Source organism: Argentina silus (genome assembly GCF_951799395.1).
Source record: "Argentina silus genome assembly, chromosome: 11".
In the NCBI taxonomy this organism is placed as follows: Eukaryota; Metazoa; Chordata; class Actinopteri; order Argentiniformes; family Argentinidae; genus Argentina; species Argentina silus.
In genome coordinates this window covers 9,230,273-9,247,195 of record NC_139665.1, presented here as the reverse complement: position 1 = coordinate 9,247,195, position 16,923 = coordinate 9,230,273, and the positions used below count along the sequence as shown (strand labels likewise).

The 16,923-nt window shown below is 46.5% G+C and overlaps 2 protein-coding genes across 2 annotated transcripts in view; both read right to left on the bottom strand.

The window, feature by feature from the left end:
* Positions 1-20: 20 nt before the first annotated feature.
* On the bottom strand, positions 21-1,695 carry rxfp3.3a1 (relaxin family peptide receptor 3.3a1). Its single transcript, XM_083679941.1, has one exon. It carries the CDS (start codon positions 1,565-1,567, stop codon positions 572-574), a length of 996 nt encoding a protein of 331 aa, XP_083536067.1. The 5' UTR covers positions 1,568-1,695; the 3' UTR covers positions 21-571.
* A 979-nt stretch (positions 1,696-2,674) lies between these two features.
* Positions 2,675-16,923, bottom strand: part of pias1a (protein inhibitor of activated STAT, 1a) — a 38,079-nt gene continuing 23,830 nt past the window's right edge. The window contains exons 4-15 of the mRNA XM_083680392.1: positions 12,380-12,464; positions 12,116-12,163; positions 11,909-11,999; positions 11,579-11,713; positions 11,345-11,450; positions 9,631-9,704; positions 9,172-9,332; positions 8,665-8,792; positions 8,175-8,394; positions 7,390-7,529; positions 7,145-7,158; positions 2,675-6,942 (exon numbers count right to left, since the gene is read on the bottom strand). Of these exons, the coding sequence (XP_083536518.1) occupies positions 6,619-6,942; positions 7,145-7,158; positions 7,390-7,529; positions 8,175-8,394; positions 8,665-8,792; positions 9,172-9,332; positions 9,631-9,704; positions 11,345-11,450; positions 11,579-11,713; positions 11,909-11,999; positions 12,116-12,163; positions 12,380-12,464 (1,526 nt within the window). The 3' untranslated portion in view covers positions 2,675-6,618. The remainder of the gene's footprint in view (positions 6,943-7,144; positions 7,159-7,389; positions 7,530-8,174; positions 8,395-8,664; positions 8,793-9,171; positions 9,333-9,630; positions 9,705-11,344; positions 11,451-11,578; positions 11,714-11,908; positions 12,000-12,115; positions 12,164-12,379; positions 12,465-16,923) is intronic.

The following is a 16,923-nucleotide window of genomic DNA, read 5'->3' as shown; positions in this document are numbered from 1 at the left end:
AAATAATATACATCTTGCACATATACATTTTTAGGCAACATGCACTTTTTCGACTCGTCATAGGTGCACATCTCAAATATTGGTCCCTCATTGCACACCCGTTGCATAAAAAAAGCCATTTTGCACAAAGAAAACTTGAGATGCAGCTGTAGCTTAGGCTACATATAGGGTGGATAGAGTCTATGGAACAGTCTTCATGTGAATAGAATATTTCTCTTGAGTTTAGCCCAGTCTCTGCATGAATGAGGACGGTCCGCGCAAAGCTGACAAAAACACAATAGTGAAGAGGAACTAAGCCTACAATAATTTCATGCGCATCTTATTTGGGTAATCGATGTAATTCGTTTACTATACACTTAATATATTTAAAGTAACATTGTCTCTTTTCTTAATTAGTCCTTCTCCATTTCTTCGGTGACTTTTCCGTCCTTCGTTCGCTGCGTCACCCAGCGGGAGATGGTGCCGTGCGCCCTCGTTGCTTCCATATGGAGAGTGGCGTATGCGCGATGGTGATGGTGGTGCAATTGCTTGAGACGCGCGCCAAATCATCCATTGCTGGGAAATGTTGTGACTATCCCCGATATAACAAATCCTTCAGTTTCTTTCGAAACTCTTTTCTCATTAGGCAATAAATTACCGGGTTTAGACAGCTATTAGTGTGCGCAAGGCAGACAGTCACTGGAAATACGTAGGTATGTACTATGTAGTATGCCTTATCCCAATGAACAGCATTCAGTTTCACCAGGACGCCCCAGAACGTTATAGCGTGATTTGGCATCCAGCAGAGAAAGAACGACAGGACCACTATGGTGACAGATTTGGTGACTTGAGATCTCCGTTTGGGGTTGTTTGTTTTCATACTACGACTGCGGATGAAACGCAAAAGCAGGATGTAACTGACTGAGACGATTGCCATGGGTATAACAAAGGCAAAAAGTATTTTCTGGAGATGATAAACGGCCAACCAATATTGTCCATTATCGGGGAACTTCAATAGACAGAGTTTTTCCCCGGTGACGTTTGTCACACTTGAGAATATGGATGTTGGTGCTGTCGCGACGGTTGCTGTTACCCAAAGAATCACGCAGATCCATTTGGCAGAACAGGATTTTTGCCTGGTTCGGTCCTTCAAGGAAGAGGCGACGGACCAGTACCGAGTGATACTCATCGCGGTCAAAAAGAACACGCTCGCGTACATGTTCATAACGGTGACGGAGAGGATGATTTTGCACATGGCGTCTCCAAACGGCCAGCTGAAGTCCAGCGCGGTATCCACTGCCCAGAACGGCAGAGTCAACACAAACTGAAAGTCCGTCATGGCCAAGTTCAGTACAAAGAAGTTAATTCTAGATTTCTTCCTCTCTTGTTTTACTCTTATAAAGAAAAGAACCAGTAAGTTGCCCACCAGTCCCACAGCGCACACCACCGAGTAAACGATGCAGATCAAGAACCTCAGAACCGGACTCCCGTCCGCGGTCACGTCAATGTCCTCCAGACTACTGAAGCGGTCCAGATCAGTTAACGACCTGTTCAGTTGGCCTAAATTGCTTTGATTTACTTCACTCATCGTAACTGATCGCTAGTCACTTTCGGAGTAGGTGGCCATGCAGTCCAAAACTAGCAACAGACTACTTCAATATCGCCTGCAAGGGCATAACTACTACAGGTTTCCGTTGTTCGAAATGGTGAGAGCGCATCTGGTCCGTTCCATTCCCTTTCACTGTATAGCCAAACGTCTGTGAATTGGCAGTATCAGAGCTCACAGGATTTATACTATGATCACATCTGGACGCCCAGCCCCCAACGCAGGAGGATTGGTGCCAAAGTGTGATAGACAATATGATAATTTGCCAGTGCGTTGGTTGTTAACCAATCACTGACCAATATTCTGCTATGCGTAAATGCGCGTATCTATCGAGATTCCACCTGTAGAATATTGGTAGCCTACTGATAAATCAATGAAATGTCTTGTAATCTCACACACATTATAGGCCTATACATCACACGTTGCATTATCAACCTCTGCGCATGTCATGAACTGCATTGATCGACTGTACAACAAGCCTGTCGTTGTGAGTGTTGGTGTGCGTAATTGTCCATTTGCGCCACAACTCATAACCAAAACAAGGTTCTAATGCCACCCAGTGTATGGTTGTTGAAATAATAAAATGCCCTTCCATGACACAACAGGACAGGTGCAAAGCAGTTTAGCGTTCCATTGTCTGTCATCCGAGTCTATGAATATGAACTGTAAATGTAGGTTAGGAATGGTGTGTAATGTACCCGATGCACTGTGTGAAAGTCAAGGTCACGTGTATATACCCCAGCCCAGAGCCAACTCTGCTTCAGCCTAGCTATCAAATAATGACAGAAGAGGAACAGAACAGAATCTGGAGTGCACATGCTGTTTAACCATTAACCAGGCAGCTTTTTCAAGTTATTTTATGCATGTTGCATTATTTTATCATGAAATTGATACTGTATATTGTATGCTGTGTTGTGTCTTTGGGGTCTGTATAAGTTAAATAAGTTATGAAAATCTCAATGTGACTTCTCTGGTTAAATAAGGGGATTTTTTTTTTCCCCGGAAAAAAATCAGAATCTCATAATAATTCCACAACTGTTACTGGTTCATTAGAGTGGGTTCAATGACAGACAAGACACAAAGTTAACAGAATGTGTTTTATTACATCGAAACGTCTCTACATAAACAGATAACATTCAATAAGTAAACAATTTCTTCAATGCAAGTAATAAATATTTGTTTTCACTTAGTACTTTATACAAACTGACATTGGTCTATACTGTACAAGGTTTCTACCTCATCTTCCTTGAGAAGCCTTTCTTTTCTCTGGTTGTAAATATGAAAACAGAATCTGTGGGTTTAAGGCAGTGAGTGCAGATGTCAACTAATCTGACTTGAGATAAATTTAGTAAATTTGGACTCTTCAATTGAAGTCCATTTTATCATACAGCTTTTGTATCTAAAAATATATAAATTAATGTAATCTCTCACGTTCAGGATGAACATAAAACACATGAACATACGTTATTCAAACTCCCATGTTTGCACAATTTCATTATCACACTTTTCCATCAGGATATATAAACACATCTTCTTAACATTTTCCCTTTATCCATCTTGAGACACCCATATCAAAGGTATTAAAAGGTGATCCATTGAACTGGTTCAGTTGCTTCAGTCAACTTTGCTCACAGAGGTTGCTAATACATTGTCATGGTAACTAATGGTACCAATCAGTTCAGGTTGTGTGCGTGCGTGCGTGTGTGTGTGTGTGTGTGTGTTTAGAAGACATGAGGGTAAGGAGGGGTTAACATGGCAAGCCTGTGCTTATCTACCCATCACTATAAGTGTTGACGGTCACATCCTGTAGATTAAATAAATACCAGCAGAACAATGCAAAACTAATGCTGAGTACATAGAAATCCCCCCCCCCCCCCCCCCCAAACCACAGATACAGGATCACTGGGGACCTAATAATCCCACCCAAGATCTGGGGTTAAAGGCAACGTATTCCTCAAACAACTAACACTGTGGAAACAGGGGTTTGATATGGACAATATAACATTGCAAGTTGGGGTGGAGGACTTTACGATAAGGCCATTCCATCCATGCGCACGCTACACGTAGCATTTCAAATGGGAACACATTCAACGACGTCTACTCTCACTTTGTCTTTGACCACGGTACACCGATACACACCAATATCTTCTGTGGCTGAGATCTAGTAACTCATCTGAAACCAAAAAACATCAGACAGAGAAAATTGTCGAAATAAATAGAGAGGTCTGTGCCTGACTATGCCGCGGTCTAAATACGAGTCTCGCAATGTTGGTTACTCGAAGCACATCTTCACGTCGGTTATCTGGAGACCTACAGTGTTGTCCAGGCCTGTCTTCACCTGCCTAGTATTCTTCACAATTCATTCAACTCATAACTGATTCACGAAACCTTGGTTCTCGGTGTGCCAGTGCTGAGCTGGGAGAAAAGCGCTTGCAACTCTTCCCAAAGACCAGGAATTGAAGAACGCTCGTCCAAACATCGGTTGAATATCCAACTGAGACGTGGGGCAACATGAAATGACCCCCTCCCCCTCCCCCGTCACTGTAGTAAGACATCTCCCAAGAAACACACACACACACAGGTACATGATTCTGTCTCAGAGTGACATGACCCTACTTGTGAAAATACAAACAATGGTGACAGAAACAAGAGCACATTAAATAAATCATTACGACGACAAAAATAACCGGAACAACTTGCATGTGACTGCGACACACACACACACACACACACACACACACACACACACACACACACACACACACATCCATGGAATTCAAACAAGTGTAAAAATATATAATAAAATATTTAGATTACAAAATAAATAAAATACTGCACAACATCTGGGTTATTTTTTTTCTTCTTCGGAAAAGCATGTCGGGTGGAATTGAAGAGCCGATATTTCAGCTGGATCAAATAAGAACGGAGGAGAGAGGAAAGGACAGGAGAGGAGAGGAGAGAGAGAGAGAGAGAGAAGGAGCAAGCGAGCGAAAAGGAAGGGGTTCATTGGTTGGCTGCGAACACCGTGACAGGATACTGGACAGAGGAGGCTGATTGGAGGAAGCTGTCACAAGCGATTATCTCTGTCTGAAAACGAATTAGGGCTTTCAGAGAGAGGAGCTGAGCAGCGACCTGTGAAGCTCACAAACCTGGCAAGAATGACACTGTAGAACAGGCTCTGAGAGCTACAAGGACATCGGAAGGTGGAACGAACCGACAGACAGACACTTGGAGCAGGACAGGCAATGGCCAACGACGGGACAGACGGTCCTTAGTGAGGCGTTCGTAAAGTCGTTTAAAACAACTCCAGAGACAACGGTCATGTATATTTAACCGTCCGTCTCCGGGCCCAGTCTGAGTTCAGTTAGAAGACCAGACTTCTGAGCCAGAAGAGACAGTGGCAAGGCCGGCTTGTCTCCCTGTATCAAAAAAGAGCACCTGTGGAAGAGAGAGAGAGAAGAGAGGACGGGGGAGAGGGGGGGGGGGGAGGGGGGAGGCAGGTAAGGGCAAGAACGTTCATGTTGCTGGTTGGTCCGTTCCATTTGGACTCGGGTGAAGAGCTGAACGGGAACTGACTGACAGACAGTCGTACAGGAGGCCCCCTACTCTCTATTCCAACGTCAACGGCAGTGTTGAACATAATGAAGTACGAGGCCGAGCGAAGAGGGGGTCAGACCCTGGACTGAAAGCACTGCCGCAACACTTTTGATGTGCACTATGTCGCACGGATTCTGCGGCTTTGTTTTTTGGCATTGTGCAAAAGGGAGAGGTTGATAAAGCAACAGACAACGAGAACTATCAAGGAGTTTCAACGAAAAGCGAGTAACATTGTGTCAAATATCCACTCCATATCAGAACACAGGCTTTGTGGATTAAAGAACGGAATATCAAAATATCCTCTACGACAGCATCATCGATCCTTTAGGGAGGGTGGTGGGGGGGGGGGGGGTGCCTGAAATGTAAATAATCAAAAGAAATCATAAATTACTAAAGTTATGCCTCTATGCACTACCCATAGAAGCAACCTGAAGACTTAAGGGAATGCATATACAACAGTTCATATTCGTTGACATAACTCGAAAAGCATAATCAAATCATCTGCACTTTAACTCCCCGTCAATCGCCGAACACACTTGTCCTCGAGAAGAAAACAACAGTGATTTCAGAATAGAGAGCATACATTAGAGAGAAAGTGAGAGAGAGAAAAAATAATCACAGGGAGTAATGCCATGGATGTGTGGAAAAAGAAAAAAAAATCAAAGGGGGCTTGAACCAAATAATAAAAAATACAACATGTATATCAAGGGACAACTGTCAGATTAAGACTTCAGTCTGAACTTCAAAGTAGCGTCTGAAGTGGCTCACTGGACAGAAAACAGTCTCTCCAATCAACGAATATACAAAAGTAAAAGAGAAAATAGATTTGGTTCTCTATAGACAGGGTCGCTCTGTTTTGCTTCTGGGGAGCGTCTCTCTGTGTGTCTGTGGGTTCGTGTCGGGTCGGTTGTGGTACCAGTTTAGAGCTGATCTGATCTGATCTGGGTTCAGTCCTCCTCGTGAGATGACCGCAGCGCTGACGCCACAGATGGTCGACTGTCCGCTGTTCTGGCGTCAGTCTAGCGAGTCAACCTCACACACACACACAGACGCACACACAGACAGACACACACACACACACACACACACACACACACACAGACAGACAGACAGACAGACAGACAGACAGACACACACACACACACACACTCACAGACACACAGACACACTCACAGACACACTCACAGACAGAGACACACACACACAGACAAACACACCCGTCACTGGGTTGTTTCATAGATGCTCTTCAGTCCACTGATCTCAGGTCAGTCTGGCGACTCAACCTCAGGATCCCACCAGTGTGCAGCTTGACCGTGTCTACTGTTCTAGGGTCAGTCTAGTCACTGTGGTTAACACTGGTTCTCACACAGTCAACAACTCAAGTCAGTGTTCTGGGGGGGCTAGGGGGGTTGGGGGGGGGTCAGTCCTCATGTCAGTCAGTCCAGAGAGATCACGTCCGGTATCGCCCCGTATATGGCCGCCGCCGCCGCCTCCGCGCTGGTCCTGCCCCCGGCGCCGGGGTGTGTGTGCGAGTGCGTGTGCGAGTGTGTGTCCCGCAGGCTGCTGGACGACACCAGGCTGCTGCTGCTGCCCGAGCTGCTGCCGCAATTGGCCGGGGCGAGGGAGCCGGAGGGCGTTCCCGATTGGTCGAGGAACAGCTGGGAGGAGGAGCCGTAGGGCAGGAAGCGGTTGAGGAGGAGGTCGTGGTCGTCGGACGCCGAGGCCGCCGCCGCCGCAGCCGCCATCACCATGTTGTAATGCTGAGGGGGGGGGGGGGAGAAAGAAAAGAAAGAAAATACAAGTCTGTCCATGGTCTTTGCTAGAGGATTCAAACATGACAGCTGGTGTGTCTAAAAGCCCAGCAAGATGCTTGAGTGAAAGTTTTTTTTTTTTTCAAGAGTCTTTGATCAGTGAAGGTCATCGTTGTGTTGTGTTGTGTTGTTGCTATGCTGTGACACATACCTGATGATTGTCGCCTTGTAGAAAGGAGAAGAAATTCAGATCTGGAAATAAAATAAAAAACACGCACGCACGCACACACACACACACGCACGCACACACACACACACACACACACACACAAATAAACGTTACTTTACCTATTCATTATGAATTGTGATCAATAAAACTTCAAGCGGAAGTGTGTGTGTGTGTGTGCGTGTGCGCGTGCATGCGTGCGTGTGCGTGCGTGTGTGCGTGCGTATTACCTGTCAGGTCGTTTGGGGTGTGGTAGTAAGGGCGGTAGTCCTGGATGAGGGGGGGTACGGGGGGGATGTAGTTGGTGTCTAGAGCAGGCATGCTGGGGGTCCGGCTCACAGGGGACGCCTGGTGGTGCAGGTTCAACACCCTGGAGGAGGACGGAGAGAGAGATGATTCACACAGAGAGGGAGAGAGAGGAGAGAGACAAGAGAGAGGGAGAAGAGAGGGAGGGAGGGAGGGAGAAGAGAGGGAGAAGAGAGGGAGGGAGGGAGGGAGGGGGGGGCAGGGCGTTAGAAGAGCGGTCATGTCGCAGCTTCCCCACTGCAAAACACTGAGACCACGACCACGTTGAGAGACGGAGAGAGAGGAAGAAAAAGAAGAAGAAAAAGAAAGGAAGTAAGGAAGAAGGAAGGAAAGAAAATAATGAGAGAGAGGCAGAGAAAGAGCACACAATCCAGGCGAGAGAGAGAGAGAGAGAAGAGAGAGAGAGAAAGAAGTAGAGAGAGAGAGAGAGAGAGAGGGAGGTACTGTAGCTCTTTCTTGCACAGAAAAGAGGGCATTAAAGAGCCCCACTAGATGGCGCCAACTACGGCTAAGCTGTTTAGATGAAAACAGACTGGGGAAGGCCGTCGAAGTGTTTCACACTATCCAGGGGAGGTTGGTGGAGGTAGAAATCGGAGGACGGGCTCCTTGTAATGCATGGAACGGAATGAGGAATGGTATCAAACGCACGTTCAGTGTATCCGTCTTGTGTGTGTGTGTGTGTGTGTGTGTGTGTGAGAATGGGCCTTACCCCTTTGTGACGGAGCTGGGGGGCGAGGTGGTGGGGGACAGGGAGGGGCAGGCCCTCTTAAGGGGGGGCTGGTCAGGCTCCTCCTCCTCCTCCTCTTCCTCCTCCTCCGAGGAGCTGTCCAGGGTGAGGTCGATCACCTCCACCTTCCTGCTGTTAGCGCCGTTGTTGTTACTGTGGGACGACGCGCTCCTCTGCTCCCCCGACGCTGTCCGACAGGAGCCTGGGAGGGTGGGAGGGAGAAGGGGGGGGAGGGTGTTAGAGTGTGTGTCCTCATACAAACACACAGACGTACATCGAATCAGGGCAAAGGGAGAGGAGAGGAGGGGAGAGGAGGGGAGGGATGGGGAGAGGAGAGGAGAGGAGAGGAGAGGAGAGGAGAGGAGAGGAGAGGAGAGGAGAGGAGAGGAGGGGACGGGGACGGGGAGGGGAGGGGAGGGGAGAGGAATGGGGTGAATGTCCTCCCTTAACTTTTATTGAATAACTCTACTACCTTCCAGGCCATTGTTATAGGACACCTCCTGCACTTCCTTCTTTGACCTCATGGGGGCCCAGCTGCCGTCCTCCTTAAACTGGATCTCATCACAGTCCACACAGCTGTTCAGGATCTCCATGAACAACCTGTAGGGGACACAATAACACCTTATAATAACAGAAACAGAGACAAGGAAAAAGGTCTTTGTTGAAAAGGCAAAACAGACATTCTTAAAAGGGGGGCTCGTGTTGGGAAAACCAATCAATTGTTCTACATTTACATTTACATTTATGGCATTTAGCAGACGCCTTCATCCAAAGCGACTTACAACAAATACATTTGTTTAAGTAAGTGAATCATCTATCCATCAGTCATCATAAGATGAAGTAATCAATGCTCAGACCTGTGTATAAGTGTGTATAAGTGGATTCACTTCTGAGAGTAGAATTATTGTCAATGGGGCTATGCATCAAAGTTGCAGAAAGGTTTAGATTTTTGGGGGCGGGGGGGGGGGGGGGGTCTCACCCGTCGATGATGAGGTGTTCGTAGGGGGCCTTCTTGTCACAGACAGGACACACCCAGGTGGGCTTCTTCTCATTCATCTGGATGTAGAGTGTGGCGTCAAAACACTGCAGGTGGGAACATGTCAGCGCCCGGCATGGGATCATCAGACGCATCTTTCCCAGCTGGGCAGGGCAGGGCAGGGCAGGAAACACACACACACACACACACACACACACACACGATGGGGGCGAGACATACACAGACATACGATGAGGGTATGAAGACATGTTGGGGCAGACACACACGTCAGAAAATAAATCATACAGTTCAATTCTGCGCATTATTTTCTTGTATTCTACTGTGTATTCTATGCTGTATACTATACTAAACTAACTTTATGTCTTTGTCATTATCATTCTATTGCAACTGGCTGTGTGTGTGTGTGTGTGTGTGTGTGTGTGTGTGTGTGTGTGTGTTTACCGGGCAGAGTAATGACACCCGTAGGCTGGTGGTGGCGATTTCACTGTCTGGGTCTGCTGTTAGCTTCTCTTTGACTGTAGGGGGAGAGAGAGTTCATACAGACACAGACACACAGACAGACACACACACACACACACACACACACACACACACACACTCATTAGCAATCTAGCTAACACATGTACTCTTCTCCTCTTCAACTCCCCTTTCCCACCCCCCTTCCTCCTCCTCCTCACTCATTTAGGAACACCAAGCCATTAAGATATGCATAGACTGCACAAACCTCTAGAGCTGTATGGAACAAGGCTGAGTCATACCACCAGTAGATCCTCTAGTAAATCTGTGGAAGTGTGCCTAGTGTCTATTCTCCCATTGTGAAATTCTGAAAGACTGTACTCTCTATTCCCTAAAGCACAGAATGATCCATGTTACATCCATCGACTGCCTCCGCTCTCTGTGCCAATTGCTAACGGCATCACGTAACTGTGCATGTCTTTGATAGGGTATGAAATAGATCTAGATCTAGGTAGATATACGCCATTTAGCTGACGCTTTTATCCAAAGCGACTGACATTGCAGCGAATGCGTACATTTCAGTACATACGGTCCCAGCGGGAATCAAACCCACGACATAGGCGTTGTTAGCGCCACGCTCTACCGGCTGAGCCACAGAGGTATGAAATCAAACGGGGGAATATCCTAAACATTGTACATTGTACACATTACAGGAAAATATGCAATACCTACTTGAGAGAAAATAAGTGACACAAAAACTAAAAAACCTGGTTTGTTAGAATCCTCCTGAAAGTTAATAAGGTAATATTGGGAGGGGAGATCATATGACGAGTATACAATCGTTAAATATTGTCCAATATCGCCAGGGACCCCAAGTGGGCCTACAGTTTTAATAACCATACAGTCGTGATACAGGCGTTCGCTGAGAGGAAACGAAATGAAAAAATAATAATAAATGATGTAATGCAATGTATGTAGAAAGGCCACGGAAGCGAGATTAAACCAAAGTGTCAGTTGATAATGGTTATGACTGGGGGGTAATACTGGAAGGTACAGCTGATGCCAACGCTAAAATACACGTCGGAGAAAGGTTACGACAGGTCCATTAAACCGTTCTACAGCGCTTGGAAACTCCCAGGTTGAATTTGGGCACGCTACTCTTGGCTTGCTGTGTGGTTCGATTAGCACAGACATAATTATCCATTCCAACATTGGCAGTGAAATCCTGATTGGCGAGGACAACGGATGTCTTCATCCATCTCTTATATTACGTTCCACCTTATTACATTCCTACTTGCCGGAGACCTGTCCTCCGCCTCTGCGCTGACTGAAACTGAACTGAATGAAATGACCAACTCAGCGGCCATGTCGGCTAAAACTTTGTGACGCACGGCGCTCTTTAGCGGAAGCTAATTCGGGGGCCCGTAGTCGTTAGCATGCTTGACACAGGTAACAAGTAAATCTAGAGAACTGCAAACTAGTTCGCCAACTATATGCAAATAAATATACATGTAGCATCGCCTAGCATCTAGGCCAACCTTACTGAGGCTAATAAATATAGACTTAGCATAGCCTAGCATCTAGGCCAACCTTACTGAGGCTAATATATATAGACTTAGCATAGCCTAGCATCTAGGCCAACCTTACTGAGGCTAATATATATAGACTTAGCATAGCCTAGCATCTAGGCCAACCTTACTGAGGGCTCTGGAGTGGTCAGGGTTCCTGATGCCTTTCGTCCGTAGTCTCTGCAACAGCACTGTGGACGACTGTTGTCTGACCAGGTATACCGCCATGGAGTAGCTCTACGGACACACACACACACACACACACACACACACACACACACGTTTGATGTGAGTTTCAAAACAAGTTAAGAGTTGTTTTCTGTTTCAAATAGAACTGTGGTATTATACAGTAGGTGTCATCTCACCCTTCCGATCTCAGCGGTCCAGGACACTACGATGGTGTTAGGGACGGTGGTGGACAGTCTGACCAGTGAGGTAATGTTGATGGGCCGGCTGGGACGCTTAGGCTCCACGCCGTTTTTGGTTGGAGGAAGATAGCCCTGAGAGTGAGAGAGAGAGGGAGAGAAAGAGAGAGAGAGAGGAGAGAGAGAGAGAGAGAGGCATCAGAGAGACAACTAGCAAGCAGAAAAGACAACAGAGAAGACAGCAGACATCACTCCACATTTATATCAGCTGCCTCTACTGCTTATTTTGTTCCCTACATGCTGTGTGTGGTGGTTGGAGGTGATTCTTACCGGGAGGTTGCAGGGCTTCCCGTTGACTTTCACACACAGGTTGGGTGGGAAGTGGTCTTCCTGAGGACAACTCGTCTCCGATAGACAAAACCTGCAAACACACACGGACGACACCTCAAACACCTCATTTCAAACCCCAAAGTTTAAGTCAAGTGACCTGTGCCGTAGCAATAAAGGGAGGTGAAGATCTGGTATGGATGATCTCACCGTAACTGAACTTGTACTGTGAAGTCGCATTTGGTCCCCGAGATGTCCCTGCAAACACATGATATAGACAGATGTCTTCATTTGATCATTTAAGTTTCATGCAAATATTTCCCAACCAAGTGACCCCATAGACCCCGCTAGCCAACCTCATAGGCAGTATAGGTGAGGGGAGGCTGGTGGAGGTAGAAATCGGAGGACAGGCTCATTGTGATGCAAGGGATGGAATGAGGAATCAGCCTACAGGGTGGCCTGAGTGTCTCTTACATGGAGCTGCTTATCTGCTGGACTTGCTGTGGCGTCAGAGCGAAGGCAAAACACGTCTCCTGAAACCGCTGGCTGCTGTCTGAGGCTGCAGAGAGAAAAAGAAAGAGAGAGAGAGAAAGAGAAAGAAAGAGAGAGAGATAAAGAGAAAGAGAGAGAGAGGGGGGGAGAGAGAGAGAGAGAGGCAGAGACAGGGGAGGGTAGAGAGAGAGAGAGACACACACACACAGACAGGGGAGGGTAGAGAGAGAGAGAGATAAAGAGAGAGAGAGAGGGGGAGAGAGAGAAAGAGAGGCAGAGACAGGGGAGGGTAGAGAGAGAGAGAGAGAGAGAGATACTTGTTAACGATAATAATGAGGAGAAGCAATGGGGAACAATACATAAGGACAGGTCCACAAATAAACCTCATCAACAAAACCCTGCACCAAGCCAAACAACATTGGTTCTAACAACCAACCAAAAGCCAGGTGGTTGCACTTGCTACACAATGTAAAGCCCTCTGAGGTATAGGAAAAGGTGCTATGCACAGTAACAACAGCGATAGTAGTTTTGAGACCCATTTTGACCAACTTCTCAAAAGAGGACCATGTTACCAGGAATGTATACACAACGGACTAGTGCGTTATCTGTTCATCAATGCTTTTCATCAAGGCTTAGACAAGACAGAGCCTGTTGTATCATCAATGGTGGGGATGACGGCACAGCTCAACCCTTGAATGAGGCCCTAAGACAGCAGACGTTGAGAAGAAGAATCCTTTCATGTCGTCATTCTTCAACAAACTCGTCTCTTCTGCAGCCGTGGTCGCAGTGAAATGCTTCTACGCCGGTGAGGCTTTGAAGTACTGGCTGAACATTTACGGAACTGAAAGAACACCCTTTAGTCATTGTGAATTAGTATAGTTGAAAGGGGAACTGATGTGCTAAACTCACTCAAAACATGTTTGTTGGCCACTGTAGGGTGCCCAGGGATAGGATCTTGGCAACTTTTGCACACATTTGGCAAACGTTTATAGGATTCTACTGTAACATGAAGTCATACTCTTTTTTGTTATCATCTGATTGCTGAGAGCATTATCAAGAGCGTTTTCATTTCTATCAGAACCTGAAATCGTAGGGTCAGCACTCAAAGGTGAATGGTAATCAACATTGCCCAACTGGTTCAATATTTCTCTGCTGTAAGTCCTTTTACTTTGTATAAAAACAGCGGCAACTCTATCAGCAGGCTTTATTCCCATCCTTCGATAAAGAGTGCTTGACATTCATTCAGTGAACTCCTTTCAACTTGTCAGAATCAAAATTCAGAGGATACATGCTGGTCAATTAACCTGCAAAATATTTGTACGGAGGCATTCAACTGGGAGAATGAAGGTGCTTTCAGGTTTTAACATCAGATCCAGTCTTATTAGCAGCCCTTCTCGCTGACTGTGCAGAGGGGGATGGGGTCGTTGGAGGTAGTCTCTATCGCAAAAAAAAGCCTTCACAGACCAAAACATTTGAAACATTTGAAATGTTTGAAATTGTTGCAAACGGGTCTGCTTTTTTTGACGGAACAAATGACAAAAACCCTCAGAGAAAATATCAACTTCATCAGAACTCAATGGTTTGTTGGAAAGGTTCATCACGTCGGACCCTAACCACTCCTCCGGGTCGGTCATTTCTTGTGGCTGAACGCTTGTTGGGTTTTGTTGGGCCTATCTTGGCGTGCCCCAAAGGCATGTATTGGAAGCAGCGCTTTCAATCCCAGATTCATCTGTGGATAGACTGCTGGATTACAAGCCAGGTCTCCAGTGGGGTTTACACATCCCACCCTGAAGCCATGTGATCATTGTTGTAGTCCCAAGTGTCTCGGCGGTATTTTAGAAACTTGGATCTTGGAGATTTCCTTCTGATTGGTTTCAATCAGGGCAGAGCACCGCTCCTCTACATCCTTTAGTTGTTGTGGATCAAAGTCTCATCTCCTCCCGCGGCTCAGTAATCTCTGGGAGCGCACTGGAGAGTTCCTCATTCACATGCTCACTCACCAACATCTCCGGGTCTTTTGCAAAAGGTGCTGTCGTTCTTATCCAGCGTTGGTTCTTTGTTTATTCTTACAGATACCCGTGGAATCTGTTTATTCCTCCAATCCTGAGACGAGGGGCTGCCGTGGAATACACTTTTTTTTTTCTTCTTTCAGTGGCGTTGGGACATGGAACCCATGGAGTCCAAAAAACATTGTGAAGCGTCTTGTGGAAAAAGGATCCATTGGGGAATCTCTGTCTGAGAGTCATTGTTTAGGCTGAGCCTCTGTGAGTTTGTAGAGGCTGAGTCTGTGAGTTTGAAGAGGCTGAGCCTCTGTGAGTTTGTAGAGGCTGAGCCTCTGTGAGTTTATAGAGGCTGAGTCTGTGAGTTTGTCACAATTATTGCCACAATAATACACTTGAAAGAAGAATTGGCATGCTCAAGTCACTCAAAAAATGTTTGCTGGTTTTCAGGGTGCAGGGTCACAAAGACATTTGAAAAGAAAAAAACCTGCAAATACTGGAATCACTGTTGGTAGTTTTAATTCATAATGATAGCAGCGGTCAAAGTGACACGTTCCAGGCTTTCGCCTTCCTCAGCATTTGAAGAACAAAAGACAGTCGCTCCTATATATTAGCTACATCATGCTTCACAATGATAGTACCAATCATATTATGTACAATACCATATGACCCACAAAGATAAGAACAAATTAAGTATGGTTGAACACACTTCAGGTTAATATGGTTGCAGGACCTGGTTCAGTTGTAAACTGTGACTGGGTGCAGCAGCCTCAGTGTGTGTGTGTGTGTGTGTGTGTGTGTGTGTGTGTCTAATCTCTTTTCTCGCTAACAGGAGGGTTCCTACACTTTTTCCATTTAAAAATTCCAGACTTTTCCAGACCTCCATTTTCAGACTGCTCAGTTGATTTGTGGGTTTGTATTTCGGCACGTCTTCATGACCTCTGTCTCATGACCTCTGAAAATAGGCTCAAGCTACGTAATGCCTCAACGTAGATCTGTGTAAATGATCAGACTCTTCGGAAATATTAAACACGATTCTGAACTCTGCATATAGCATAGGTCTGGAATGGCAGATGTCTTTTCCAGACTACGTCAATCGTTTTTTTTTTTGCTTTTCCAGCCCTGCATAGGAACCCTGTGTATACATGGCATAGGGTAGGACAGAAAGGTTATTGGCCAGAAAACTTTAGGTACTACCAAATCCCTGCGTTACATTCCTTGCCTGCTGTTGCGTCAGTATTGTTCCAAGATGCACGTCCAAAAAATTCACAGAAAGTGATTGACACCTGGTCAGAAAAGCCACCAGGGGACAAACAATCATGTCAAAGAAGAAGGGTGAAGTTGAGCCACCTGTCATCAACGCTCCAAAGTGAAGAGTGAGAAAACGTGACTGTGTGTGTGTGTGTGTGTGTGTGTGTGTGTGTGTGTCAAACATAACATACCCACCACTGAATCAAATGCATCCACCCCACAACTTGTAGTATCTTTCAATGCCATTGCCTCAGACGGCCACAGTGTCACAGCTTAACTCTGACACACTGCCAAAAGCTCAACCACTTCAATCAATGGCAAGCAGGGGGAGTAGATAAGCTACACACAAAGACAGACAGGCAGACAGAGAGACAGACAGTCAGACAGATGCGGCACACACACACACAGCACATACACAGGGGGTACACACACATGCGGTGCGTGCACGTATGCACACGCACACACACGCACACGCACACACACACACACGCACACGCACACACACACACGCACGCACACACACCTCACTCTCTCTGGCTTTGGCCCTATCGTCTCACTGCAGGTAAAAAAGGGGCCCTATAAATAACCCAGGCTTACGCAAGGCAATCTTTTCCGAGCTGCAGCGAGATCATCTCAGGCCAGGATACACAGCCTCTATCTAAGCTTCGGTTCCTTTGTTACCTGCTCGAGTGCACAGGTTGAAACACAGAAAATCGCCCCGATGCTACTGTAGGCTACTGTCGGCTACATCAGCCTATAGGACTGCATTGAACAGTACTGACAGCAGCTCAATCGCCTCGCTTTTGAATCTGTTCCCTGACCCACACCCACACCCCCACACTCCCACACCCACAAACAGCCTGTGCTTCTATGGCAAATGATTACAGAATAATATCGGGCTCTCTCTCTCTCTCTCTCGCTCGCTCTCTCTTGACAGCAGGGTTTAAAGAGGAAATTATGTTCCATTTAGGAGGGGTTGAGGGGTGCAGGAGGGAGAGGGTAGAATCCACCAAGGGCCATTCCCGCCAGATGATTGGCAGAGCAACCAGGTTTCTCATCTCATACAGACAACCATCCGTTTCCCCTGTGGGCAGGATAGGGTACCAACAGCACCTGGGGAGCAGGATTCACCACGACACCTCACAGTATAGCTCTGTAACAGCCTGCCTCTCTGTGCACACTACAGAAATACAATCATGCAAGCCTGCAGTTCAGTTCTGAACAACGGTCTCTTCCTCCTCCTCCTCCTCTCCAGGCGCGTGGTCTATAAATAGA

Bases quoted from the DNA above. Each gene is read 5' to 3' on its own strand.
- rxfp3.3a1 (XM_083679941.1), bottom strand. From the start codon at position 1,567: ATGAGTGAAGTAAATCAAAGCAATTTAGGCCAACTGAACAGGTCGTTA.